This window comes from Sebastes fasciatus, chromosome 22 (genome assembly GCF_043250625.1).
Source record: "Sebastes fasciatus isolate fSebFas1 chromosome 22, fSebFas1.pri, whole genome shotgun sequence".
Taxonomy (NCBI): Eukaryota; Metazoa; Chordata; class Actinopteri; order Perciformes; family Sebastidae; genus Sebastes; species Sebastes fasciatus.
Window position 1 is genome coordinate 3,844,514 of NC_133816.1, and position 16,441 is coordinate 3,860,954.

Genomic DNA, 16,441 nt, shown 5'->3' on the forward strand with positions numbered 1-16,441 from the left:
AATTCATTCATGTTCTTCTTTTTGTAAATTTATTTATTTATTTAAAACAGTTTTTTCTATATGATGATCTAAAAGTTGGCAAAGATTGTTCTTGACTCTGCCAGAAATATGTTATGATCATTGTTAAATTGTTCTATTATTTATGCATGTATACATTTTTATAAAATATGAGCATCCCCATGTAAAAAAAACACTTTAAATCAGAAAATGTCTCTGAATAGAATCTATACTGGTTACTAGGGGTGTCATGATATACCGATATTGACAATAACAGTGATATTTAAACATGAAACATTGATATATCATGTTAATAATACACATATAATAATATCGTGAATAATCCAGCACCTCTTAAATCATTTTATGGTTACACACTCTCTCTCCACCTCCCAACACTCGTATTTTGAGTGTAATTAATTTGCCAAAAAATAGACAAAATGCACAATAAACAAAGTTAAAAATTAATTTGACTGTTAGCATTATTTCAATTTTTTTTATTTTTCCATGGGCCTAAATATCGCACTAATATTGTTATCGTGAATTATTTTGGCCATGATAATTGTGTAATGAAAATCTAATATTGTGACAGCCCTACTGGTTACTTTACAAAGCATTTCAAAAACAAAACTACCCAACTGCATAGCTCAAATTTTGTGATTCAATCTGCTATTTTTTACTCATGATGGCTTGGACCACTTTGTCTCAAAATATAGGCTACATGATATGGTGTTAAAGAGAACAACACAAATCAGTACTTGCAGACATTATTTGGACATCTATGCAACACAATACAGTGCATACCAATTGTACTGTAAATGCAAGATTAATAGAGAGAAATATTTTTTTTTAATAAAACTGTAAAATTATTAAACAAAATGATATATTACATATGTGTTTCACAAAATATGCAATACTCCCAGTCAACTCCCTGGATGTCTGTAGGTTATTATGATGGGTTCAGATTCATGTTAATGTTTTATATAATATTCTGTAATAAAATGGAAATGACCAAAGTTTAATTATGTTTTAACAACGTGAGGTATGACGTGTTTCTTGACCCTGTCCAGCCCCCATGGTCCAGGTCCAGCCCTCTGAGGGTCTGTCATCACTTTCTAAACAAGGAAACCATATTCGCGCTAAAGTGGTGCTGCTTTCAAATCCTGTCGGAATAATGACAATCAGTTTACTTGCATACATTGGTAGTTCATAAGGTAGCGTGGCCGAGCGGTCTAAGGCGCTGGATTAAGGCTCCAGTCTCCTCGGAGGCGCGGGTTCGAATCCCGCCGCTGCCAGAAAGTTTTTCTGAAGAGTATAGTTTCTTTCTACAGTATACAAAGTAAATATACTGTCTAGTCCACATGTGTTTAACTACATAGGCATATCAGTTCTCCTAGTGCAAAGGTGGTGTAGATAATCATGCCAAGGATATTCCTCTCAACATAAAATAGAAGATAAGTGAATTAGGGCCATGTCTAAAATGAACGTTAAACTTTAGTGGTACATTTCATGATTTGGAATCTAGTGACTTGGTGAAAATATAGTTTTTCTGTTTTCAGGGCAACCATAAGAAATGTACCATGTGATTTAGCTATAAAATAGTCTAAAAATTAAACTATAAATAAAATAAAATAAAAAAATAAATTAAACTATAACAAAAAACAGAGGTTTCATCCACTTTCATGAATACTCTGAGCTAGTGTTGGAGTGTATGTACATTTTATTTACTCAAACTGTACAGTCTATGGGAAGTACAAATCTGAGGTTGTACTTGAGTATTTTCATTTTCTGCTGCTTTAATCACTTTACTTTGCAGATTCATAATTATTTACACAAAAAAAACTATAATACCCTAATAAAATATGATGCACTGTTATAGGATAAACTATCCAAAGCTGTGCAAAATGTATGGCAACTATCTCCAGCTCGAACAACACTAAAATTCCTCTTACACATTATGGCACCACTAACAATAATTCAGCAATTTAAGATATAATGATATAACACTCACAGGGTGTCTTTCTTAAGACAGAGTATTAGGGCCACATTGAGAGGGAAAAATCAAAGATTTCAAGAATAAAGTCATAACTTTACGAGAAAAAAGTCGTAATATTATGAGAATAAAGTCATACTATTTCTAGAAAAAAATTCGTAGGATTATGAGAATAAAGTCATAACTTTACAAGAAACAAAGTCGTAATATTATGAGAAAAAAAGCATACTATTACGAGACTTAAATCCTAAGATTTCGAGGGAAAAAAACATTTTTAGGAAAACATTATTACCAGCAACCAACAAAACGGGCGAGAGGACATAGAAAGATGAAATATTTGGTTATTTGTGAAACCTAAACTAAAGTATAACTTCACATAATTCTCATAACATTACGACTTTTTTCTCATAAACTTATGACTTTATTCTCATAATATTGCAACTTTTTCCTCGTAAACTTATGACTTTATTCTCATATTACAATTTTTTTCTCATAAACATATGACTTTATTCTCATAATATTATAACCTTTTTTTCTCTTAAACTTATGACTTTATTCCCATAATATTACAACTTTCTTCCTCGTAAACTTATGACTTTATTCTCATATTATAACTTTTTTTTCTCATAAACTTATGACTTTATTCTCATAATATTACAACTTTTTTCTCTTAAACTTATGACTTTATTTTCATAATATTACGACTTTTTTTCTCGTAAACTTATGACTTTATTCACATAATAATACAACTTTTTCTTGTAAACCTGTGACTTTATTCTCATAATATTATAACTTTTTTTCCTCTTAAACTTATGACTTTATTCTCATAATATTGCAACTTTTTCCTCGTAAACTTATGACTTTATTCTCATATTACAATTTTTTTCTCATAAACTTATGACTTTATTCTCATAATATTATAACTTTTTTTCCTCTTAAACTTATGACTTTATTCTCATAATATTATAATTTTTTTTCTCGTTAATTTATGACTTTATTCTCATAAAATTAAAAACTTTTTCTTGTAAACCTGTGACTTGATTCTCATAATATTACAACTTTTTTTCTCGTAAACTTATGACTTTATTCTCATATTACACCTTTATTTTTCTCGTAAAGTTATGACTTTATTCTCATAATATTACAACTTTTTTCTCGTAAAGTTATGACTTTATTCTCATAACAATATTTTTTTCTCGTAAACTTATGACTTTATTCTCATAATATTACGACTTTTTTCTCGTAAAGTTATGACTTTATTCTCATAACAATATTTTTTTCTCGTTAACCTGTGACTTTATTTTCAAAATATTACGACTTTTTTTTCTCGTAAATTTATGACTTTATTCTCATAAATGTATGACTTTATTCTCATATTACAACTTTTTTTCTCGTAAACTTATGACTTTATTCTCATAAATGTATGACTTTATTCTCATAATACTACAACTTTTTTTCTCGTATATTTATGACTTTATACTCGAAATCTCAGATTTGTTTTCCCTCAATCTGGTCCTAATACTCCTGGTCGTACTTTCTGCTGCATAATGAGAACTTTCACCTTTAATATGAAGTACACTTAGCTGACAATACATGATTTCACTTGTACATTGTGGTATTGCTAATGAATAATGGTTCCTCCTCCACTCGCTCTAAGCAACATTTAGGAAACTTTGACTTTGCCATCAACAATATTCAAAAATACGACTTTCCCCAAAGTGTTTGGAGCAGGTGTTCAGGTCCAATGTGTGCCTCCATATGGGCCTCATATGTCTGAGCCGGCGGAGAGCACGTGAATGTATCATAGTTGGAGGCGACGGAGAGGAGAGAGGAAAGAGGAGAGAAAAGGAGAGAGGAAGGAAGGAAGGAAGGAAGGGACCTGTAATACATTCAGCCTCGCACTCTTGGCGCCAATCCGATTTAAAGAGAACAAAAAGCAGCTTTTTTTTCATTGACGTTTTAATCAGATCTGCGTCTAAAACTGCTGCTCCTCTCAGCCAGCGGCCGGTGCTACATCCAGCTAGCCTCGTTAGCTCCTCTCTGTCTCTGTCTCATTGTCATAGTAATCTGCTCCAGCTCTCTGTCTGTCTGCAGGGACACAACTCAGTCCAACACAAGGGGACAATAGGTGTGTTTCTGTCTCCAGGGGGACCGATAGGACACCGCTGAGGACATGGGGGTGAGTTGTTGTGCTTAATGTCTCTGAGAGAGAGGACACAATGAGAGGTGGATGTAAATGCGTGATGGTGAGAGAGAGGAGAGGAAGAAAGAAGGAGGGAGGAAGAGAGAGAGAGACCATGGTGGAGGTAGCCAGAGGTGGGCTCATATCTGCTAGCCGTGTAGCTGCCTCCACATAGCATGGTAGCTTTAGCCCAAGCTCACATATAGCTTCATTTAGCTTCATTACTCCTGCATTGTCCTCTCCGTATGCTCTGTTAACTTCTCCTCTCAGTGGTGAGCCATTGTTAGCCTGCTAGCTCAGCTGCTAGCCACTTAGGAATGCAACATTAATGACGCCTGCTCTGCTAGCTGCTCATGCTAATCACCTCTCTGTCTGTGTGTGTGTGTGTTTTACCCACTGGTGCCTTTTTTAGCCCACCTGGTTATGATAAACTCAGACTTGTTGGATGTGAATAGTCCTCAGCACCAGACAGGCCTGCACTCGAGCTGTAAAGCTGAGTTAGTTTCCATAAGTTGGGTATGTCTGTCTAAGCAGACTTTGAGTTCATCCTCCACTTTCACTAAACCAATCCACGTGTCTGCACAGTGCAGCCTCTCTGTGCTTGGTGCTTGGTACAGACTTAATGCTGGGAGCTAAAGTTGGCCAATTCAGTGCATTCCTTCCCTATAATCGTTACCTCTTCTCATTCAGGTCTGGATCTAATGAAGGGATTTAGATAATTCCTACTTAATTTGTCCAGTATTGTTTGTTTCATGAATGCACCATTTCTTGTAAACATGTCACTGATTAACATGTAAATACTTCCCATGATGGGTGGTGCATTTTTAGCTGCATACAACATATATATATATATATATATATATATATATATATATATATATATATATATATATATATATATAATGCTGATCACTGTGCAATAATTATATGATGCTGTGCAATAATTATTTAATTATCTGACGGACACTTTGTGCAATAATCTAGCAAAACTGTCATCTCACCAATATACATATTGAATTTTTATATTTTATATTGTATTATCTTTTATATTTTTTTTATATTTATATTGCACAATCTCTTTTTTTTGTATTATCGTTTTTGGCACCTATGGGATTGCCACAATCTAATTTCGTTGTACTACACAATGACAATAAAGGGCTTGAATCTTGAATCTATACTGGCAGTGTAGGGCTACAACTAATGATTATTTTCCATCAATAAAATGTAAATTTTTCTCTATAAATTGCAGGTGTCAATAATTTTAAAGATGGCTAATAATCACTATTTATGGTGTTGCACCTGGTAGAGACATATTTATAGCAGCTTTTAAAGTTTGGCTGGCCAGGCAAAGATGCAGTTAGAGTAATAATTTTGTGTGAATTATGGCTGCACCATTGCTGATACTAGCATTGGACATCAAGCCAAGAGGCAGGCTCAATTATGAATATCAGTATCAGAAGATTTCTCCAATACTATAATCCCATGCAATGTGCAACATCAGCGATATAAACACTCCGCTGTTTCACACAGCATTGACAAATGGTGGTCATAAAAGCTGCTCATATCAATATGAATGCTCTTTTTAAAAAAAAAAAAAAAAATTTTAAACTTGCTATTGTTGTCTTGCTATTGCTGTTTTTAACTTCTGCATGTCCTCTAATGACCTTCATTAGATTTTTACTTTGGTGTTTCTGGTTGTACTTGTTCTTAGGTTTGAGGTTTGTTGTGTTCTCGTGTCTTTGTTTTGTCATGTTAGTGTGTGATAAAATGCTGCTGCGAATGAGGTGTGCACTCACAGAAACACAAAATATTACTGATAATTTAGAGGCTTAATTTATGGAACATTTTATCCCTAAAAACATAGCGACATTTTTTTCTTTTTCTTTTTTAGTGCTGTTGATGGTATTTTCTGATTTATGGAGTGATTCAAAGAGATATCCAGAATTCCCTCAGTAAAAACCTTTGGCATTAATATGTCAATAAAATGAAACAAGCATTTTGAAGCAGTCTTTATCCAATGTTCACATTTCTGTTCTGGAAATGCATGCAAATTAGCACATATTTAATAAGATAATGCCTCATTTGAATATTTAAACATATATTTTCAGAAAACTTGTAATACAAAAAATATTTTTCTTAATGCAAGTAATCAACTGGGGAAGTTTCGTGTCAATATCTATTAATTTTTGACCCTATTCACCTGTTGGTGTCTCCACTTAAACGGATATAATTCATTGTCTGTCAGTGAACGGTGGCCTGATCAGAAAGTGGTTGAATGAAGAGTAGTGGGGATAAAATGATGTCACTTCCTCTTTCCTTTCTTTTTACCCCTCGACCATGTGTCCCGTCTCCTTTCAATCCTCCTCTCTTCCATATTGTCTGTCTCATCTGTTCCTCTGTCCCTGCTTTTCTCTTCATCACATTCCTCCATTCATCCTCTTCCTTATTTCCTGTGTCCAGAGGAAGTCCAACAGAGCAAAGGAGAAGAAAGCCCGGCGTCAGGAGGAGAGGGCAGCCATGGACGCCGTGTGTGCCAAGGTGGACGCAGCCAATAAGGTGATTGTGGTTGCAGATTAACTAGCGTGGTAGCTGCTGTCAGCCTTGGGAGAGGGCCACATGGAGGGCTTCTGATCTTTGGGGAGATGGAGTTGAAACTACTTAAGGAATTGGACTTGTTAGCTGCTTGCCGCCTGCAAAACAAAGCGCAACATTTGTGTAGTTTGACAGCTGATAATGGCATTGCCTTGATGTTAACAATGAATGCACACTCTCAACTAAGTGCTCCACATAAAAGCATCCACCACTTGACCCTTTTTACGCGCCGTTTCAGGCTTTCCAGTGGATTCAGATTGCATCGAGCATGGCACTCAAAACCTCCACTGTGAGCTGTTATTTTCATCACTTGTTAAGTTGCAATAATAGACATGCTTCCATGTAACGACACCAAAAGATGGGGATGCCCTCCTTACCCTGAATTAATTGATATTCACACGCCAAATGCAGTGCCATATGTTTCTTTATGCATAATTGATGGACATTATTAAATCCTGGCCATGTAGCTTGGAGGTGGGCTAGAGAGAAACCTTATTGAAACCCGGAGGAGAACAAAGCTCACGCCCTCTCCTCGAGCTCTGAACAGGCCTGCCTGCGCTTATTACTTTTTCTGTGTCACTTTGTCCCTAAATGGGGCACTGCATGCTGTTCTCCCCCCCGCCCCTCTGCACTGTTGATGTGCCAACAAAGGAGGAATGCAAGAAATTCTCCCAAAGTAACTTTTCTGTTTGTTTGTGCTCTCGCCAGCAGTGATGAATCTTGACTAAGACTATTGTGTCAAAGGAACAAACAGTGTATTCACTGCTTTAAAAAAACATTTGATGGTAGATTCAGCCTCTGATAGTTTCTCTGTGACCTTAAAGTGGATGGCTGGATGACTGAACAGGCCCCGGGGGGCAAAGGCGTGAGGGCCCCTAAACAAGAGCTTCTGTTTGAATTGAATGTTATAACCATTTGTCATGGGGAAAAATCAAATGGCTCATTCCAAAGTAGGGATGTCCTATGTCTGATCCTTAAATATAGCTACTGAAGTCTGAACTGGTATTTATTCGTGTCTCAATCCTCTTTCCTTTGTGTGCCCAGGGGCCCAATGTCTCATAATCTGTGCAAGAAGAGGGGTCTTCTTAATTTGATATTATGTATACTCTCAGGGCCAAGGAGAAGCTGAGTTTGTGGGCGCTTGTTATGAGTGACTAATGATGGCTATAACACTACTAACACCCTGTAATTTAACTGCCTGTATGGGCCCCGTTTGGCCTATTTAGGCTCCAGAGCCTGTACGTTGTGCCCGAGAGATGCTTGGATTAGAAGTATTGTCACTTTTACTGTCTATTTGTGGGGGGTTTACGGCATTAATAAATATATAAAAATGATTTGAAATACAGAAGTGTAGTGTAACTAATGATCATTTTCATTAGTAATTAATCTGCCTATGATTTTTTAATGTTTTTTTTTGTCCATTAAATGTCAGAAAACGGTTTAACTGCCAACTTAAATTTCCCAGAGCCCATGGTGACATCTTGTTTTGTCCAACCAACAGTTCAAAACCCAAAGATATTTAGTTTACTATCATTTAAGACAAAGAGAAACCGCTAATCATTACATTTGAGAAGCTATAAACAGCTATATATTTGTCATTTTTCAAGGAAAAATCAATTATGGGGACTAACATCATCACACATTATTACAATTGGGCTCATTGGATCATTGGAGTCTGAGCTTTACAGTGATACACAATTTATGCGATTCCAAGGCTGTTTAGGGACACCAGTATGCAGAAATATTCAAATACACCATTTTTGTATAGGTGAAAATAACTCATTTATACTGCATAAATAAAAGAAGAATGCATGTTTTTTGCCCCAAACTGCATGTGATGATCATAAAGTGGGAATGTCTGTAAAGGGAAGACTTATGGGTACCTATAGAACCAACTTTCAGTTACATCATCTTGAGGTCAGAGGTCGAGGGCCCCCTTTTGAAAATGGCCATGAAAGTTTTTCCTTGTAAAGTTTTCTTTATTTAGCCTCCTCCCTGACAAGCTATCTTGGCATGATATCCATGGTTCCAATGGATTCCTCGGATTTTCTCGTTTCATATGATATCTGTAGCTTCGTTCTAGCTCTAAAACTGAACTTAAAGTCGGTCGGGATCGCCCACAATGCCTCAGGTCATGGAGGGTTAAAAGTGTCTGATTTATGTTGATCAACTAATTACATAATCAATTCATAATTTCAGCTATACAGGCCAATTTAAAGTCACAGTATCTTTTGAAATATGTGTACAATAGATGTCCAAACTAAAATGTCAGTGTTTGAAAGGGGGGCAGTGTGATAAGACTCGGTATTGAAAGGGATCATTTAGTGTTTTTGAATCTAATTTTGCCTCTTCTCGTCACAGCTTGATGACCCACTGGCTGCCTTCCCAGCCTTCAAAAAGTACGACAGAAATGGGTACGTAATGCTTTGTACGCCTACAAAGGTCTTATTCAGTGTTTCATGAAATACATACTTGTTTAATTTTGGTTGATCTGCTGCTGCTATTTCTGTCTGTTCTTTGTTTGGTCTTTCTCTCACTTTACTACAGTGTAGACTGACTCATACACACACGCTCACACACATTGTTGATGTTATTGACCCTGTTTACTTGTCCTTCCACTTGTCCAGGCTGAACCTGCAGATAGAGTGTAAGAGAGTGACCACCCTCAACCCGCTGTCTGTGGAGTGGGCCTTCGAACTCACCAGAGCCAACATGCAGACACTGTAAGAAGTCTGTTCTTGTAGTTCAAAGTGTAGTTCAGGAACAGAGTGACCCATCTATAACAGGGATCAACAGGCTTGTGAGTGGTAGATTACAGCTGAAAATGGATAGATAGAAGAAGTGCAGACAAGCCAGAAATTGGAGAGTGACATCAAACACGTATGAATGAAATTACACTCAGTGGGGAGCCTGTGGATATGAGAGCAGAGGTAATGCAGACAGAGAAATTACTACAATTGATCTTCTCTCACTTTGCCAGAATGTTGAATAGTGTTCATTTTAGCGAATGGAAGCCAGTCAGTTGAAACTTAATTTGTTCCATTTAGAAATCGTGTCCTTTTTTACGAGAGCCTGATGATGGGGAGAAATGAGAGGGTAAAAATTAGCATGCCAGGTCACGTTTGAGATATTCTTTTTTTTTTTTTTTTTTGCCGCGCTGCAGGTACGAGCAGAGCGAGTGGGGGTGGAAGGAGAGGGAAAAGAGGGATGAGATGAACGACGAGAGGGCGTGGTACCTACTGGCCCGCGACGGAGACTCCGCCCCGGTGGCCTTCTCTCACTTCCGGTTCGACGTGGAGTGTGGGGAGGAGGTTTTATATTGGTAAGGCTGCCACAAGTTTGTGGATTTATTTATTTAAGTTCCAGCTTTTATTATAACAAGCGGAGAAAAGATGTGTTTCACTTGTTACTAAACTTTACAATAAGCTCACTCTGGTCCGACTTGTTGTCTCGACTCTCCAGCTATGAAGTGCAGTTAGAGAGCCGAGTGCGGAGGAAAGGACTCGGGAAGTTCCTCATCCAGATACTACAGCTCATCGCTAACAGGTAAAATCTATAGCTGCCGCGATCCTGTCAACCATTTACTGTTATTGAACAGTTGTATTACAATGACTGTATTTGAAACCTCATACTATACTAGTAGTATGTACTGATTTGACCAAAATGTAGTATGTAGTATGCAAACAAAAGCAAAATCTACAGTATGCCAAGAATACCCGGCTGTCGTACTGATTTGGATCAAATCTCCAGTATGCATCGGACCATTCTACCTCGCCTACTGTATCCCACAATGCAAAGCGCTGGAATGGTACAGGCTATGGTCACAATAACAGCAGCCTGAAACGGCTCATTTTAAAAAAAAAAATTGTAGCTATTTCATCACTAAATTCACTTCTGAAAATCTTTGTGGGGAGAAATCCACTGTGTATTTTTAGAATATTGGCAGTTTTACGTAAATTGATGGTGAATTGAACATTTGCTCCACCGTTTTTGGAGTTTAGAAGCTCCAAAAACTGCCGTGACAGCAAGCTAGCGCCTGCCGGGGTCGCTGCCAGCCAGCTGGGTAGTCACGCTCACAGACCGCTATGAGCTGACTGGAGCTCTCTAGAGACCGGTCTCTATTTCCTTGTTGACGGATAGTTTGTTTAAATATCACAATAACAAATGTCCATTATAAAATTAACATGAACCTGTTTTTATCTGCCCTTTTTGAGTTGAAAAGCTCCACAATCCGTCTGCCTGCGTAGCTCGCTCGAACGCATGACAAGGGGACTTTGTGGCTGTAACTGAAAAAGCAGTTTGAGTAAATGTTGTGGATCTATATTTGATATTTCCCGTCTCCCCTCGTTGATGATCCTGTTTGTCTTACTTCACTATGAGCTGTTAGAATAAATAGTTTAAGGGGTGGAGGAGCTAAACCTGCACTATCTTATGAAGTAAACAAACATTGGTCATAAACAAAAAAAATATCAAAGCTCATAAAGTTGTATTTAGATAATATTGCAATAGTGGTACAAGTTATTTTTTTGTCCAGTGTTTTAAGAGCTGGTTTAAAGGCTAAAGCCTGGCCTAGCATGCTGCAAAATAAATCGATTTAACAGTTTTGTACTGCATACTACTGAGGAATGCATTGTTTACTGTATACTGCGTTCGTCAGTAGTATGTAGAAGGCGGTTTTGAATACAGCCAATGTGTTTTTTTTATGAGAAAGGAAATGCATTTAAACATGTTAGTAAGGATACAGACGACAACTTTAGTTTGTTTACAAGAAAACTCCACAGGGCATCCTTTTAAGGAAAATATGTCCATCGCATCTTTCGGTCATGTGAAACTAACGTGTTTCCTTTCTACTCTCTTGCTCTTCCTGTCCAGTACACAGATGAAGAAAGTGATGTTGACAGTTTTCAAACACAACCACGGGGCTTACCAGTTCTTCAGAGAAGCTTTACAGTGAGTAGACTGGCTCTATTTTAGCCACCTAAAAGAAGGAATATCACTTTACTATACTTAGAATCTTCACTGCTTTACCTTGCCGTCCGACGGGAAAATGAAGCCGTTGAGTCCATCTATGCTCTCGCTTAAGCCACCAGACTCCATTGAAAAAAACTATAATTTTACCTCACAGAACACACGCGTTGCTGATCTACCGCTGCCTCCATCGATCAGTTTGTTTGTGTTATTTTGTGACTTTAGTGAATCCGAGCTAAACCTTTAAAATACCAAAGTCACACAATAACACAAACAAACTAACTGATCGAGGCAGCGGTAGACCAGCAGCCCCCGTGTTCTGATAGGTAAAATTACTATTTTTGTCAAAGGAGTCTGGTGGCTTTGAAGCAAGCATAGATAACGGCTTAAGTTTCCCGTTGGAAAGGGCTGTCTGGCTAGATCTCATTATACTATAGGCTTCTTTTGTCCAACAGTATATATGTCAATATTATGTCAGTAAGTACGTAGTGAGTAATTGTTCTAGTTAAAATCAGGCTAATAGATTCAGAATAAGGAGTTTCAGTGTTGACGGCTGCCTTCACACTTCCAAAAATGACTCTTCATGCAACTTCTCCGTCCTCCTCCACTCTCGTTAACTGACCCCCCTCTGTCTCTCCGCGCATCTAGGTTTGAGATCGACGAGACTTCGCCAAGCATGTCCGGTTGCTGCGGCGACGACTGCTCTTACGAGATCCTCAGCCGGCGGACCAAACACGGCGAGGCCTCGGCGGGACACACCCACGGGGGCGGGCACTGCGGGGGCTGCTGCCACTGATCCGCTTCAGTCACACCTTTTTAAATGATTGGTTAAAAAAAAGCCAGCAACTTTTCATGGCTGTGTGTGAAAGCTTTGAGCTGCCTGCTACACTGCAAGCGTTTTCAGTTTGACCGTCTGTAGAGCGCCGTTAAAAGTGAACCGATGGCGGGGGAATACCCGGCTACAGATATTGGTGTCGCATTATGGATTGAGATTTATGTTTTTTTTTTTGTGTATTCTTGCTCCAAAAAGCAGTATGCAGTGTGAGCTTTCACACATAGCTCCTGTTCTTTTCTTTCTTACTTCTTGGTTCAATGTCCAAGCCATCTTTTCTCATTCTCTTATCCCAGTTAATGATGACAATTAGTAGTTCCCAGTCAAGAAAAAGCTAACTGCTGACATTTTCTACCACCACAAAGAACCTCATCCCACCCTGCTCTCACCTCCTCCTACTGTATCCAATCACTCTGCAGTGCTTCTTAAACTAGCTTCTCGGCCTAAGGCTGTATTATAGAAACTTACTACCTCAAGTCAAGATTTCAGAGTACATTTTTCTAAATAAATCATGCCCTCACTCAAGAAGAGTTAGTCAGTTTCTGTTATACAGCCCCTGATTTCTTTGGGACCTAACGATGAGAGCTTGTTTCACTGAACCAGGGTCCCAGGATTAGGCTGAATCTACTCACATTCGGGTCCCAGAAACACAGTCTGAGCAGCCCTGCTGTACTGTTATGTCACCTGTTAGACTGTAAGTTATATGCACATATGGCTTGTAAATCGTTTTTGTAACAAAAGTAAAAAACATTATATACTACTGTTACAAGATAACACTCCACTATTGGCACCACCCATCTTCTCTAATCAGGTGATAAATCTATAGGCGTCTCCCTTGCTTTTAATTTTTATAACTTATGAGACAAGATGTCCAAGATTGCCCTTTTCTTTATTATGCTTTCCGTTCTTCCCCAGTTAGTCAATAAAAAATATTAAATTCCTCATCACCTGTTGCTGTCAAATCTGCATCCAACCTAGAAAACAATCCCAGTATGACTCTCTGGCTCATTTAGATGTTCAAATTGCTTTAACCCCCAGCCATAATTCCTTATCAGAGGTACATGTCATGACTCTGTTTTCGGCTTCATTCGTTCATTAATTTCCCCCTTTCTTCCCACCATCTTTATCTTGTTTCCGTGCTTACACATTCAACTCCCCATCCGTTGTTTTCCCGTGCTTCACATCTGTAAAAAGTTCACCCCCACCTCCCTCTCCTTTCTGCCTCCGTTCTCCCTCCGCGTCCTAAAGGTGTCGAACGATGACCGCACGCCCGTTCACGTTGCTCTCATCTTTACTCACCTTTTGTACAATTGCATCACTCCTGCTCGCCTCTTCGTTCTAGGGTACTAACGATAAACAAGTTGATGTTGACGCTACCTTTTTAGCTGTATTTAAGAAATACTAAAAACCCCATCCTCCATCCCTTCTCTTACATATTTCGTTAGCATGAGCAAATCATATTGATTTAACATGGATGAGGATCGGTAGAAGTCTCATTACGTGGCCGTGTGAAGCCGATGAATGCTATGTTAACTTGGAGGAGGGAACACGGATTGGATGGATGGATGATGGAAGTAATTGCAGAGCACTGAAAGTGTTTTTTTTATGGTCGTTGTTGCTCTTCTCCTCAGTCATCACCTGTTTCCCCAGCCCCCTGTCATTAGTTTGTATGACAGAATTTAGAAAACAAAAGTCCTAAATCATGATCAATTGACAGCGATGCCGCTTCTAAAATCCTCATGTGGGACCACTAGCATTACTTCAATATTTCATACAAATCCCCCCTGAACACCAGTGCATGTTAGAAGTATGTGATAGGAGGAGGTGTGTGGAATTTAAAGTTTGAAGTTTGGTATTCCTTAAAGCATCTTGGCACAAAGTACTGTAAGAGTTGTACTGCCCATTCACTTCTAATTAGTCCAGAATAATCCCACTGCCAAGATTCTTGTAGGAGCTCCATTTAGGATTTTAGAGGCTTTGATCTGGTTGATTTCATATCTGTTTACAAAACCTTCAGGGTATTTTTGGACAGTTTCGAGTGCCAGTCGGCTGGGTTAGACGCCCCATCTTGAAACCACCATAAAACCCTTTAATTCCAGGACTGTAGTCAGTTTTGTACAGATTCTCCTTGTGGGCTGAAGGTGTAAAAGATATCACTTTACACTGCTGTGGATGTTCAGATTCCTCTTCTGTAGTGTGGCTGTGAAGGGCTTCGATTGGTACGTTTCAAAATGTTTTTTAAAAACCGGTCATATCAAGGCTCAACTTGAGATTTCATAATGCCTGGTCAGAGTATGTGATGCAGGGGAGACTGAAATGTGAAGTTGACAGACACTTTCTTACACCTAGATACTGAAATAATCTGTGTTGCAAAAAGGACAAAATGTTATCACCAAAAAAAAAAGCCCCCTTTTGGAAGTCCAGATCCTGGGGTGAAAGTTTCAGGTTGTTTCCAGACTTGGTAGAGACAAAAAAACTATTCAGCACCTAGAGACGACATATTGGTGTCTCATGCTTGTTTGATCATGAACAACAAAACCAATTAAACAACATATTGCTTGTTTTAGTTCTAGACTACCTTCTGATAAGTACAGCGAGTCATTTTTTGTACTGCATAGGTTCCAATAAAAAGAGGATGTTGTACATAGTGGTAGTAAATCAACCGACTGACAGTCTCTCTCTCAGGTTAATCAAACGTAATCAAACCTCATCAGTTTTATTTAACAGTTCGCTGGATTGGATTGGCCACAGCTCTGACCTAGAGTCAGTTCTTGTTTGTGTGTCATGCCATAGTATTTAAAGAAACTGATAACACCACTTTTTGAGGAGGTGATTTTTATTTTTACGATGTGTTACAGTAAGATAAAAAGCTCCTCTATGCCTTGGAAATGTGAAATTGCATGAAAGTGAATGACACAGCGTTTGAACTGACTCTAGATCAGTGCTCAGTTGTTACATTAAATCCAGATAGTTGGGCTGTCTTTTTAAAAAAAGGCTCACTGAAAGTAAAAATGCTTTTTGTGAAAATATCTTCAGTTTGAAAATGAGCCTAAACTTAACCCGTTTATTTTACGTCAGTGAGTACTTTTATTTTAGGAAATGGTTACATACCCTCACAAAATCATAGATCCTTCTCTTGGTCTTTTTCTCTGTGTATATATATAAGCTGTTGTGGATCCGTCTTCATTTTCATTTCTTGGCCTTTTACAGGTGAAACACTTTTTGAACATGTTAAAAAGTAAAACTCCATGTTTGAGAGTGAGTGTTACAGTCCTGTCCATAAACGACAATGAAAGGGAAAACTAAGTCATTCTGCCTTGTCAGTGTTTTATTTGTATGTTACAAATAAAGGAAAGTTGTTTGACTTTTCAAGAGATGCCCTTTTGTTTTCTTTAATTCTTCTTTTCAAGGGACTAAACAGAGGAACATATAGAGAGTGGAAAAGGAAATAAGTACTTCGAATTGCTTATAAATAATTGTAATTTAAATAACTTATTAATTGAAATTACTGATAAATTATTTAAATGATAATTTTACCTTGTATCGTGTAATTTTGATTTACCATGAGTTTATTTTTATTTTCACTGCATAATGTTTCAAAAACAAAATGTTTCCTCTTGGTGTAAATGGACTTCCACAGTAATAACTCCTTCTGTTTTCGTGCAATATACTAGTGGACGCATTAACATTTATTTAATTTGCCTTTCACTTTTTTTTTTTTTCATTTTCTTTTTCTTTTATTTGGTTTTACTCCAGCATTTACATAAACATACTTAATTAGATACAAATATGAAGTGAACCAACTTTTCCGCTTTTAACAATGAAATTATAGAACATACAAATAGAACATTGGGTACTTTTCATGTGAAATAAGATC

At 37.7% G+C, this 16,441-nt stretch overlaps 1 protein-coding gene and 1 non-coding gene across 3 annotated transcripts; both read left to right on the forward strand.

Annotated features, from left to right (window-relative positions):
- Positions 1-1,210: 1,210 nt before the first annotated feature.
- Positions 1,211-1,292, forward strand: trnal-aag (transfer RNA leucine (anticodon AAG)). Its single transcript has one exon. It is a non-coding gene; the product is annotated as a tRNA-Leu (tRNA).
- A 2,506-nt stretch (positions 1,293-3,798) lies between these two features.
- Positions 3,799-15,936, forward strand: naa40 (N-alpha-acetyltransferase 40, NatD catalytic subunit). Of its 2 annotated transcripts, none has more exons than XM_074622877.1 (8): positions 3,799-4,169; positions 6,633-6,728; positions 9,126-9,178; positions 9,392-9,487; positions 9,928-10,086; positions 10,227-10,310; positions 11,637-11,714; positions 12,381-15,936. In XM_074622877.1, exons 1-8 carry the CDS (start codon positions 4,164-4,166, stop codon positions 12,526-12,528), a joined length of 720 nt encoding a protein of 239 aa, XP_074478978.1. In that variant the 5' UTR covers positions 3,799-4,163; the 3' UTR covers positions 12,529-15,936. The 2 variants fall into 2 exon arrangements, with proteins under 2 accessions (XP_074478978.1, XP_074478979.1); XM_074622878.1 differs by lacking the exon at positions 3,799-4,169 and adding an exon at positions 4,277-4,444.
- Positions 15,937-16,441: the final 505 nt, after the last annotated feature.